This window comes from Anabrus simplex, chromosome 2 (genome assembly GCF_040414725.1).
Source record: "Anabrus simplex isolate iqAnaSimp1 chromosome 2, ASM4041472v1, whole genome shotgun sequence".
NCBI classification, from domain to species: Eukaryota; Metazoa; Arthropoda; class Insecta; order Orthoptera; family Tettigoniidae; genus Anabrus; species Anabrus simplex.
The window spans coordinates 455,426,593-455,440,287 of NC_090266.1; the positions used below are offsets into that span (position 1 = coordinate 455,426,593).

Here is a 13,695-nt window from a genome sequence, read left to right on the forward strand (position 1 = left end):
GAGCACTACAGAAATGTATGAATATGGTTGGAGACTTCAGAAAAACGTAAATACATTGTCTGGAAGTAATAGTTCATACTTGTTAGATCATGATGGAGAAGGAAAAGCTTCACATGCCAGTTGTGATTAAGGAGTTTAATCATCCGAAATGGTCTAGGATGAATTCCAATAGATTAGATAATTGAAATATAAATGAATTAGTAGGTCAAGGAACTAGAGATAAGTAAAATAACAACAAAGAAAGAAATATTCGTGTTCATAAATACCTGTAGCTAGTACAAGCACGTGGGAACAATGGAAGGAGGGTACTAAGAATTATGACATAAAGGTTAAGTTAAGAATTAACTCAATGGATGAAGCTGTATGCATAAACCAGCTTTGGCGGTAGGTCCGTTTGAGGCAAATGGAGGAGAGTGAGTTACCCAGGAGGATAATAGACTCAGCCATGGAAGATAAGAAAAGCAGAGGGAGACTGAAATGACTGGTTAGACTCAGTTGTAATGATTTAATTGGTATAAAACAAGATGAGGCCACAGAGCTAGTTGAAAATAGATTATTGTGGAGGTGCATTGTTAACTGACCACTGAATGGCAGAAGGCATAACAGTCCTTTCATGAGGAAAGTCACTTGAAACAAAATCTCATTGAATTACAAGTTCAAATCACAGAATATGCTTTCACTAGCTTGAACAAGATTTTTAAATACCCTTCAAATAACACAACTTCTTAATGAACCTTCTCAACCACGTCTTGAATTACCAACTGGCCCCACTCTACATTTGCAATGTATTCAGAAAGGGATATCACTGAATCAATACGATCATAGATGAACTAAACAAATGGACAGAAAATGTTCACTGCACAAGTAATCAGTGTTTCTTAATGGGCTATACTCAAGATCATCATGTGATGTAAATCTTTGTCTATCCAGAAAGAAGAAAAATTACTGCATATAATATTGGAGAGAGCAACTTGTATGTCTACTTAATTAACTCCTCTAACACTGTGATTTAGACAGTATGAAATGTTATATGTAGTATTTGTGATAAGTATTAAATTTTATTATTATTATTATTATTATTATTATTATTATTATTATTATTATTATTATTATTTACTAGTGATCTTGACATTGTACCTCCCTCCCCATCCCCCTTCCCCCCCCTCACTCTCAAAGGAAATCGATCACTAGATATACATACAAAGGAAAGAATCTTATGAACAGAATGAAAAGAATGCCTTATTTAATGAGAAGTTTAAGCTTCTCTATTTTCCTTCCTCATGCAGGTAGGCGAAAGACTTTCACACAGCAAAAGAAAATGAAGAAACTACATATTTGTCACTCACATGACGATTGTACCCTAGGTGAACGCTTGTGCTGCACTATTCATACTCCACATGCCTCTGTGTCATAGATTTGTTTAGGTAGTATGAGTATATCTAGATTTTCTGTCTAGTCCTATGTAACACCCTCTAGAATGATGTCTAATTTGGTCATCTTGAGGAAATAATTTAACAAGACCTTACACTTTTGTTGCCTAAAAATGTTAATTTTTCAATTCTAGATTGTAATTGAAGGTTAAGGAATGTATTTTAAATAAGTACCTACTGACTTCACATATGAAAGTATCTTAATGATCTGAATCTTCATTAATGTTCAAAGGGTTAGGATTAATAAGATGTATTAGAAAGAAAATATAACTTGCCAAACATGCAGGACTTGAACAGTGTTGTTTTTCCTGTTAAAAAAGTATTATTTCAACCCTATAAATATGTAGGTGGTAATGCAGCCACAGAAATACATTCGTTGATGAACAGAGGCCCTGAGTCTTCAGTGTAATGTATAATGATATACTGTGAAAGTGAAAGATATGACAGCATTTGGAAATTACATATCGGTAATTGAGGCTATTGGTATCAAAAGGAGCAATCTCCACTTTTCGTTGGAAATGAGTTACTGATACTGTTGTATTGTATTAATAGCTGTCTATAAAACTATGTTGTTTGCCTTTTTCAAAAAGAACAAAATCCCTTCATTTCAGAGCATGAAAGTACAGTGTGACTTTCAAACACAACAATCTCCGCCATCTGTTGGTATCAAAAGGGACAATCTCCAGAATTACCAATCAGCTCTTTCTGCTCATGCCATGAAAGTGCTGCCATATTGATTCAATTGAGTTATAAATTGAGACTGTCTTGCTTATGCATGCCTATTTTTTGGTTTTAGAGTTATACTGGAGGTATTTTCGGTGTTTTGAAACTTTATGAACGTGCACGAACATATTATATTACCAAAACAAACTGTAGCTTTCTTCAGTGTGTTCTGTGATGGACATGCTACCGCAAAACTTGACACCTGCCACAAAAGCGAGGAAATAGACTCACGATCATAGGATATTGAAATCAGTTGTTGCAAGAAAAGTGGCAATAACATTCAGTCAGTAAATATTTTTTTACCACGTAGAAATTAAAATGGGAAATGGACTTATATGGACTTATATACTTTTGTATACTCAATATCCATATGAACTGATCATAACCTCAGGGCACTTTATTATAACAGCTATCCTTAGTTTACAGACTTCCCTTCCTTCTTTTTACTGACTATCTGAAGGATAATGTTAATTTTTAAATTTTATTGTACCCTATATTGAATGTATTGGTAATAAGATTGTTTGCAAATCTAAACTGATGTGTTTCGTGCTGGTGGTCTTCCATTTTTCAGTCTAGGTGATATTATTCATCACTTTTGTAACTCTTTAGTGACATTCTTGACCTTTCAATCTAGTGTAGAGAAAAATAGTGTAGGTATCACAGTTCTGTAAGTTATTAGCAAAAAGAGCAATCTCCTTACATATTGGTATCAAAAAGAGCAATATCCATGAAAATCTGAAAGTTAGAATCAAAAGGGACAATCTCTGAACTACAATTTAAAGTACCGGTACCTAATATACCATTAATTATATGAAAGGTTATCTTTGATTACTTGCTCACAGCCTGTCTGTTGTGTACATAAGACAAAAATCACCAAGATAGAGTGAATAGAAATGCATTAGATAAAAAATCACTCCCACTGTAAAGTGCAGGAAGATGGAGATTGCTCCTTTTGATACCAATAGCCTCAATTAAAAAAGTTATAGTTTCATAGTTAAGAAGAAAATATTGTCTACATCTGCTTGAAAATCATCACCCAAATTGCAAATGAAGAGTTCTACAGACGTGGTTGGGAGGCGACTAGTGCCTAGAAAGAGCAAACGCAGTCTCCAATAAGACAAAGTCAGTGATTTTACATTCCATTAACTACTTTTATGGTTTTTGGATATGCCTAGGTGCCTGAATTTTGTACTGCAGGAGTTCTGTTATGTGCCAGCAAATCTACCAATATGAGAATGATGTATCTGAGCACCTTCAAATACCAGTGGACTAAGCCAGAATCAAACCCACCAATCTGGGCTCAGAAAGTCATCTGAGTCACTTAGCAATGGCAACTGGTGGTATTTAAAGCTGGGTGTTGCACCAAAATTTTCAATGTCAAATTTTTATATGAGAAACTTACAGAAATAACAAGAAACTATATTATCGTTAAGTAATGAACTGCATTCCTATTAAAACTGAAATATATCCAGCAACAAAAACACAGGAAATAAGAGGTTATTTACACAGTATAACTACAGTTATTCTTACCTGACTTGAATTGAAAATTTTCCCTCCTATTTTTTTTCGTTGAATCTTAGTAATATTGTGAGTGATCCAGTATGGTGTACCCTTGTGCTGTGGAAAAGAAATTACCATTGAGAGAGGATAGAAAGCAGGAATGTAGTCATCTCCAGAGAGTGATGCAATCTAACGGAGACATTTCAAAATTGTTTCTCGTTAGGGGGCTTGCTGGTCTCATGTAACACTCAAGAACCGATAGTGACAAGCATGCTACCTCCTGCTATACAGGCTTAGGTTAATCTCTGTTGAAACTACATTGCATCATGCAGTCCACTTGGGAGTTGTCATAGGAAAGCAAACCCCCTGAGTTTGATTTGAAGCCAGCAGCGTTTATTGGTCCATTACAAAGCATTAGTAGGCCAACATCAAACGACCAAAGATGGTTGATTTTAACATATTTTAGAATATATATTAGGTTTATTAAACTAAAAAATGAGAAGAAAAGATGACAAATGAAGTGTAAAATTATAGGGAGTTGTGCAACACTGTGATAATACCACGCACCGTCCCTGCCACTTAGCCTGGCCCGTTACATCTTCAGTTAGTATTTGGCTTACACAGAATACATTCACAACTTTACATAAAAATATAAATTAATGATGTATAAATTATATTCATATTAATTTAAAGAAACATTATGAATGTAATATAAAATCTAGTGGCATTTCTTCATCAAATATTTTTGCTACGGTGTATGAAGAATGGTAAAAGAGACATTAAATACTTACTGATAATGGATTCACAAGTACAATCCATTGATCCTAAACTGAACTTTTCTGTCTGTATAACATCTTTATTCTATGGATGATGCCATACTTCTAGGCCTACATATTCCATAAAGTAGGAAAATTTAAGGCTCATTTTAAACAAATCAGTTACTGGTACTACTAAGGAGGAAAATCATAGCAATCATTACAAGCATGAAGATATTTAGTTTAATGTAATTTATCTTCAGAAATATCATTAGTTAGAAACATTACAGTACTACAAAGAGAAGTTTGATTCTAACAACAGCATTTGAAGGAAAGTTTTTATGGTGACTGTTCAATCATAAATGAAAGCAAGGGAAAGTAGAATATAACTGAATATACCTTGTAATGAAAAGGGATGTGAAGATTACTAGATTTTACATGACAGAAGAAACAGGCCAGAGTAAGAGATGTTAGTTTGTGTTATTAAATGATTTCAGGATGAGAGGTATGGAATGGTATGTGAATTGCTGGAGTTACCAGTATTTCATTCATAGAGGACTGCAGATAATAAAAATGAAGCCTATCAATCTCAGTTAAGAGCTCCAAAGCAGGTAACATGTGCTACAAAGGAAATTAGTGAAAGGAAAACAGATATCAGTCAAACATTTCAGCATAAACCATCACCAGTAAGTGGATGAGTTGTTTTTTCAGGCTTCTGCATCTAGAAGGAAGTCATTTGTCTAAACATATTTACTTTACCAGGAATCAGGCTAGATACCAACCAGGTAGGTGTTGCATAACAAGATGTAGAAGTCAACAAATTATTCAGTTTTAGAAATAAACAACCATCCAGAGAAAACAACTGAACATATTTTAGTATTTGTATCGAGGAAGAAAAAAATTATTTCAGTGAAAAAGGATTAGGTGTTACTCAGTTCAATGATTATTCAGTGTAAGCAATAATACTTAAAATTACAGCATTTTACTTCTGTACGAGTCATCGCTAGGCCTCCATAAAATGTGTATATCTTGTATCACATTATTAGTCCATGAAGTGTGCTTTCAAGTGAATAACAAGTGGAATACAACAAGGAAGATAAAAATTGTATGGTATATAAGAAAATAATTTCTTCACTAATGGCATCAGTCAAGAGAAGGCCTTAGCATATTTCTTCCTTATTATTTCTCTTTAATCTAAAAAAAAAAATGAATATGTTTTCTCCAAGATAGTTTTACATAGTACTGACTGAGATCTGAAGCAAGACATGAAACCAACATTTATGATCCTGAAGTAAATAAACATACAGATCAATATAAATTAGTTATTACCGTATGTAACAGAATATGGTATTCTTCTATCTAAATGTGACAACAATACTAGTTTCCTTTCCTGTGGAACTATGGAACTATGGAACTATGTGCACTTTCTTTCAAGTAACTATGCCAGAAAATGAAACTCTGAAGTCCATGAAAAATCTGAAGTACTGTGAACATGCTTCCATCCAGTCTGAAATTATTTGTTTTAAAATGCAAATATATAAAATTATGAATTCTGATTTTACGCTTTGGATGTCAAGACATTATCCTGAAGGAACAGTAGAGCATTAGAAGTGAAGATACCTATTAAATATTTTGAAATTTGTGATTTTATGTGCACAATGTTTAAATAAAATGGTGAAACAGGAAACTGTCATTTTGATCCAGTTGGAACTAGCACTTCAGGTCTTCATTATTTCTTTGAATTATTGGTCTGTTAATTAAAAATTGAAATTTGTGCCATCATTCTATACTAATATGGACATAATTGAAGGCAGAAGTTAAGACAATATGACAGTATAAGGCAACTTATGAAGAAATACTGCTCTGCAGATTTAAATTTCATACAGAATTACATCCATTATGAGAAACCATACTAAAAGAAAGATGTAATGTATGTCAATTCTCCTATATTAGTTCCAAAATATGATGTATGAGTGATCATTTCGATTGAGAAATGTTACTAACAACAACTTCTACATAAATTTTTAAATTGGAAGACTGGCTAATTGTGCAAATGTAAGACAATTAATTCTTCTTCCTGGCCTTCTCCCAGTCAAATGGGGTCGGCACTCTGTGTGAATCTAGTCCATTTCCTGATGCCAACCCTATATGGTGGAATATATTCACTATTGCATGTTTCTATGGTGGTTTATGGTGGGATGTTTTGTGTGTAAATGAATATGAATTAGCAGACAAGCACAAATACCCAGCCCCAGAGCTAGAGAAATTAACCAGACACAGTTGAAATCCAAAATCCAGTCAGGATCAAACCCAGGCCCTCTGAACTGAAGGCAATTATGCTGACCAATCAGCCAAGGAGCTGGATGTGTAAGACAATTACTTGTTATGATGCAATTTTTCAACTAAACAGGTCTAGAAGATGTTTAAAAATTATCCACCGATACTTCATAAAGTTGATAATGGTTATGGATGAAATTCTAAAGGAAACAAAGGCAAGATATGGAGGGGATATGAAAATATTGTGGTTTTCAGATGACATAGTTATCTGGGGAGTCAACAATACAGAAGTGCAAATCCAACTGGAAGCTTTAAATGACAATATTGAGAAATATGGTATGGAAGTCAGTGTGGAGAAGAGCAAAACAGTGGTGATGACAAGAGGAGAAAGATTAGGAAAAGGAATCGTTAGTATCAGGAGACAAAACCTTGAGGTTGTTGAATACTTCAAATATTTGGGAAGTGAAATAATGCAAGATGCAAAGTTGGGTAAGGAGATCAGCAGAAGGGTACAAGCAGGAAATACATTCTACCAAATGTAAGGAACCTTGAGTGGAACAGATAAGTCCCTATTAAATGTAGAGAGATAATGTACAAGATGGGTGTACTATACCCCTATATTAACATATGCATCAGAGACTTGGACTTTGACAGCAAGAAATGAGAGTAAACTTCAGGCCAGTGAGATGAGGTTCCTGAGGAGTATGCTAGGGAAGACAAAGAAAGACAGAGTAAGAAATGTTGAGGTCAGAAAAAACATACGGGTAGAAGGGCTGAGTGATAGGGTGAAGAAGAATAAATTGAGGTGGTTTGGACATGTTATGACGATGGAGGAGGGAAGGATACCAATTACTGAAGAGGAGTGGCGGAAGGAGAGGCAAAGGTGGAAAAGTGCCATCAACACCCAGGCTTAGCAGGAGCTGAACAAGGGCAAATGAAAATGATGACTTCATGAAGATGGGATACCATTCCTGAACTACATACAAAGATTGGGGCAAAAGTCATGGCAACTATTTTTTTTTTCTTGTAGATATGTGAACGGATCACAAATGTATATGTGTCGTGTGGAAGTTCTGCAGGCATAGTGTGTATGCAAAACAACAGATGGCTCTGTGATAGCTGGTAGTAGAGCAGCGAGGGCTGTGAAATCAGTCAGTTGGTGAGTGTCGTGCGAGATGGAAGTAACCCGTGTTGAGTAGCGCGCTTACATCAAAATAGCTGTTCTCCGAGGGTGAAATGCGATGGAATGTCACAATGAATTAATGGAAGCCCTTGGGAATAATTGTATACACATAACTTCTTATTTATTCATAAATTCACGATAAAACTGGTAAAAATCCATATACAGTGGGTCATTATTTATCACTGTCTGATATAAAACACAAGATCTACGGTACTCAAAATGTGAGGTAGAATATTGTGCAGCAAGATTTTCTTCAACTTTGAGATTTTTTAGCAATATTTGAAGAAAACAAATTTGAAGCCTATATTTAAAAAAAGTGAAGAAATTCCTCCTCAAGACCCATTTGCAAGCACCCATGAATTGAAGCATGGTACCAGTACCTAACAGCCTTCCATTTCATCGCATTATTACTAAGAACAGAAATCTGACAATGGTATTGTACCCATAAGTTAAATTATTCAGAGATTTAAGGTCGGAGGAAAACCATATCTTCTTCTTCTTTTTTCTACCACTTTTTCAACACCTGTGGGGTTGTGGGTGTGAACTAAATCGCACATGTGGATTTGACCCTGTTTTATGGCCACATGCCCTTCCTAATGCCAACTCTATATGGAGGGATGTAATCACTATTGCGTGTTTCTATGGTGGTTGGTAGTGTAGTGTGGTGTGTGAATATAAAGAGGAAAGTGTTGGGACAAACACAAATACCCACTCCCTGGGCCAGAAGAATTAATCAGAGGCAATTAAAATCCCTGACCTGGCCAGGAATCGAACTCAGGACCTTCTGAACCAAAGGCCTCAGCCGGAGGAAAACCATATATAATACCTTAAAGGAAATTATTAATTAGAAGAAGTTCTATCATCTAAATCTTCATGTCCTTGTAAGGTCAGTTCTATTTTTCAGCCTAGAAATGCTACAATACTCAAAATCTTTGAGCACGATCAACAAAGGAAAGGAAGACTTATATGACATTTACAAACCCTATTGACAACATCTACACTAATTGGTCTGGAATTTTATTCTGAAAGCATCATATATGTGCATTATATAGTCATTTCAGAAAGTACCATCATAACCAAAATTGTTGGTTGGAATGCTAGTCATGAACATTAGTAAAAGTGAAATTAATTTGATCAAGAGCAGCTAGAATTGTAACCGGAAACTTAAATAACTTCTCAAATATTAGCATGATAAGCTTTATACAGCACATTGTAATATATTTTGAAATGCTTAACATCTGCACGTGAACTTACAACTTTAAAATTTTCTTGATTTTTTCATTTTATACTTGAATTTCAGAGGTGATTAACATCCCTCTATAAATAAGGAACTATATTATTATGAACTGCAGTAAGTATATTAATGTAGAATTATAAACTGATATCTTCAATCAGATTCAAATATTAGGACTAGTTCAAAACAGTGTGATGAGGTTTAGATCTGTATTGCATTTTTAAGTAATTTGTTGCAGAAATAACTGCAATGTACTGAGAAGAACTGCTATATTAATACATATTAAAGCAACTATCCCAACAGTCTGCCCTTGACATGTTCTTCATATCAACAATGGTACTGATGATGTTGGAAGAATGAATGTATTGTAAGGTTATATGTTCCAGCAGCTACTCCTACAATTCTGCACATAACACCAATCCTTGGAGTGCTGATTGGAGTCGTGTTAGCCCTGGTGCTGGTAGCAGTCATCATTGTGGTTGTGATGCGCCTGCGTGGTCACAGTGGTGATGACGAGAAGGATCGCGAGGAGGGGTCTAATGGAGTTGGTCGCCGTAACACATGTGGAGACAAGGCAAGCTCTGTGCCACTCAGCAAGGACACAGATGAGAGTATGGACAGCCTGGATGAGAAGAACCCAGACATCATCCCTCAGAACAGTGGTGCGCCATCATAACAATTATTTCTTCTCATATTTAGGCCTTGTGATATTATGCAATACACGCTAAGCTGATCTAAATTTTCAAGAGAACAATTTCTATTAAATGTACTTCTGTGTGAGTACTACTTTAAAAAATATGCATTTTCACACTTTAAATATGTAATTTTCTCTACAGCCTTAGCATGTATATTTACCCTGGCTGGATGTTAAGTTAGTGACATAGATAGATTTGTTTTTTGTAGTAAGCTGCAGAAAATACTCATATCCTGATGGCATTATTCAGTACATATATTATACAAACATATAATGGACATATTTCCCACTACTTAACTGAACTTATTGAACTTAACTGCTCACCCCTTATGTTTCCTAACTTTCTTGGAGCAGTAATATAACCTGGAAGAGAAACATTAGTCCCTAAAATTGCTTAGAATGTGGGTTGTATGGTCACTACATATTTCAAGGATTTAAAAATATATATTTCCCTACATCTTAAACAATCAATGCTAATGAAAATAAGTCCTTTCACAAAGCTTGGATTATAAGCATATTACCTGCACATCTGTGAACTTTTCATGAAACTATAAATTTTGAAATCTTTTCTGTCTAGAAGATAGATTTTATATTCTTCACATTTTACTACATATATTTCTTTGACTTGTTTTAATTAATATTTATTTTATGAGACAAAATTAATATTGGTGATGAAATACCTCACCTAAAACACATAGAAATGCTGTTTTCAATTTTCAGTATCTAAAAATCACAGCAAATATCCCAACTGCTGGACTCCAAGACTCATTTCTACAAAGGATATAAGATTCTAGCATGAACATAGTGGCTGCATTCTTGAATTCTGAGAAAGAAGCACTATTAAATGGTGAAGGAAATATATAAATCAGCATATGACAAGTTATTAAGAATAAACAAGTTGTGCAAGGAGAAAGATATTCAGTTTGAGAAGTATTTACTTCGTGGCAGGCCTGTGGGAATTTTTCTCTTGATAGATCCAAGAAGTTGATATAGTTCTGATATAAGCTACAAATTACATCAAAGTTAGTGTACTGTATGTAATTCAAGGAAGTTTAGATCATCATAATCCACATAACTTCTGGATTTGTGTGGAATCTGGAGTACCTGACGTGAAGTTTCTTCAATGATTTTTGTTTAGATCCTTTACCTGCAGGAATTCACTAAAGCAGAGGAAATGAGCAAGTTATACAATTGAGGTTTCATTGCCCTGAAGAGGCTAGCATCATTCATACTGGATAAAGAACAAGAGTACCATTTCTCGCTGTAGTAGCAGTTAATTGTTTTCAAATCATTTTGATATTATTAGAACAGTTGTAGTTGGTCGTGGTTCACTTCCGAGGAAGTGCAATGAAGTCTTCATGGAACATAAAGTTTACCTGTAGTTGTCTCCTTCACCCAGCATAAATCCAGAAGATACCATGCTTGTTATTCTGAATCATGAAAGCATCCATCTAAAAAAGAGATCATACATTTTGATACGATTATATATTTGTGTCAGGCTACTTGTATGATCTTAATAATGATCACAATCAGCTATATTTCCATTCACTCTTTTGATGGGCAAATTAATTTACACACTATCAAAGAATAACGGTTCACTCTCTGTGTTTAATGAACTTATTTTCTCCTAAACATGAGCAAGTAAACTTCGTAAGATTTGTGACATACAGAAAAAGAAAATGAAATGGAAACAACCTAATGGGCATGTATGTGCATCAGACTTTAATCGATGTCAAATGTGAAGTATTATGGTGGGTAGGTTGAGTATCAGTGATCGGACTTACTATTAGAATACTAGAAAAGCAATGCATGATAACTCACAGAATATCTCATTATGAAGAAAACTCACAACATTACTTTACTGAAACTCGGAAGATATTGACTCGTAAAATTATCATGAGTAAACCTCATTAAGTATATGACATCAAAATTTTTACCTCAGCAATTTTAATTAAAACTGTCTTGATCGTATATGTTTGGAATTCTCATCTCATTTCAATTCTTTTTCCCCAAAATCTTCTCCAAATCCATTATATGGACCCAAAAATGTAGGCTATCTGTTGGCAGCTATGTGCTGAGAATATTCCTATCAAACAGGATTATGAATAAGTTAGGATAGTAATGATTTCCAAATTAAAATTAGTCTACTGTATGGGTAAAACTCAAGTTTTGTTCCTTGCATAAAAAGCAGCATCAACATCATGAAAGAAACAAGTCAGTCTTTTAACAGCTGCTTACTGAGTGAACTGAAATGCGGTGATGGTGGTGATGATGATGATGATGATGATGATGAAGCTTGTTGTTTAAAGGGGCCTAAAATCTAGGTCATTGGCCCCAAACTGGAATTTATTCAAATGCATATGGTGTACAGGAGTTACCTCTGTTTCTATCTGCACAGATGTCCTTCTTTGTATCAGGTGAGTGTGTTTTGGATAGGTTCAACTCAACAACCAAATAATATGCTTTGCCTCTCATTTTAATATCATAGTACACATTCCGCTTCTTTAAGACAAGTGATCAGATACACTGTGTTAAAAGTGTCCTAAAGAGATGGAAGGTAGTATGCAGCACCGCCATAGGTAATAGTGAAAACAATTTGAGTTTGGCTGCAAGAGGTCTACCAGGACTACCACAACAGCAGTACTTGTAACTGGAATGACGATGCTGTATGCAGTGTTATTGATGTGCTTATAAGGGGGAGGTCAGTGAGAAGCCAGTATGCCTTGGTGATACATTTGATAGTTTCGATAGTTTCGCAGAGTTTGAAAGAGCGCAGATTGTTAGACTACAAGAGGCAGAATGGATCATCTGCCAAATCAGCCACCAATTGTGCGATGGTGTTGGGAGCGGTGAGCACAGGAGGGAAGACATGCGCACTGGCAAAGTTCTGGGCAACCCAGAAAGACCACCAGATGAAAAAATCTTCTCGTTGCTAAACAGATGCCGTCCTCTATCCAACGACATATAGTGGCATCGCTAGAGACCTCAGTGTCCAGCAGCACTATTCTGAGGTGCCTCACAGAAAACAGGGCTTGCATTCAAGACATCCCTTACATTGTCTGCCATTGACAGAAACATTAACATCGGTGGCAGCGCTTGGAATTTGTCACAACCGGGCAGCATGGACAGCTGATGACTGTGACGGGTCTTCTTTAATAATGAATCAAGATGTTTCTCGGCTTGGATGACCACAGTACCAGAGGATGGAAGTGCACAAATAAGCTTGCACTTCTGGCCTTCATTGTTGTGCAGCACATCGCCAGAACTGGATCCATGATGGTGTGGGGAGCAATCTCCTATATATCCAGGACTCCCCTGGTGATGGTGAAGGGAATTTAATGATGCAAGTATACGTTCAGGATATTCTTAAGCCTGATGTGGTTCCCTTCTTGAGGCAGCTCCAAATATCTATGTATAGTTGCCAACTAGCTAATGCCCACCCACATACAATCCAGGTTTCCCAGGACTGTCTTCGTGCTGCTGACACACTTCCTTGGCCTTTCATGTCCTTGAATATATCACTCATAGAACATGTACAAGACAAGCTGGGATAGAATCTCCAGACATCATTGGATCTACTGCATTTTGAGTGGCAGTTGTAGCAAGGATGGGCCAATTATCCAGAGGAGAACATTCAGCGTCTCTACAGAACCATGCTTCACCAAATCGCTGCATGTATACAATGCATCATATGCATGCATATATAGCAAGGGTGGCCACTAACCTTACTTCTGGGAGCCGCAAATATAGGAGACAAAAAATTGGGAGTATGTTTAGAAAAGAGTTTATAAAATGAAGACTAGTTTTTCATTTTATAACCAATGAAGGAATATTTGTTTTCTACACTACACAGAACATTATTTTTCAGGTGCAGATCAATGAATGAGATTTCACTTTTG

The 13,695-nt window shown here is 35.6% G+C and overlaps 1 protein-coding gene across 1 annotated transcript in view; it reads left to right on the top strand.

The window, feature by feature from the left end:
- The window catches only part of LOC136863575 (uncharacterized), a 633,079-nt gene that overhangs the window by 532,484 nt on the left and 86,900 nt on the right, over nucleotides 1–13,695 (top strand). The window contains exon 8 of the mRNA XM_067139956.2: nucleotides 9,492–9,764. Coding sequence (XP_066996057.2) covers nucleotides 9,492–9,764 — 273 coding nt within the window. The remainder of the gene's footprint in view (nucleotides 1–9,491; nucleotides 9,765–13,695) is intronic.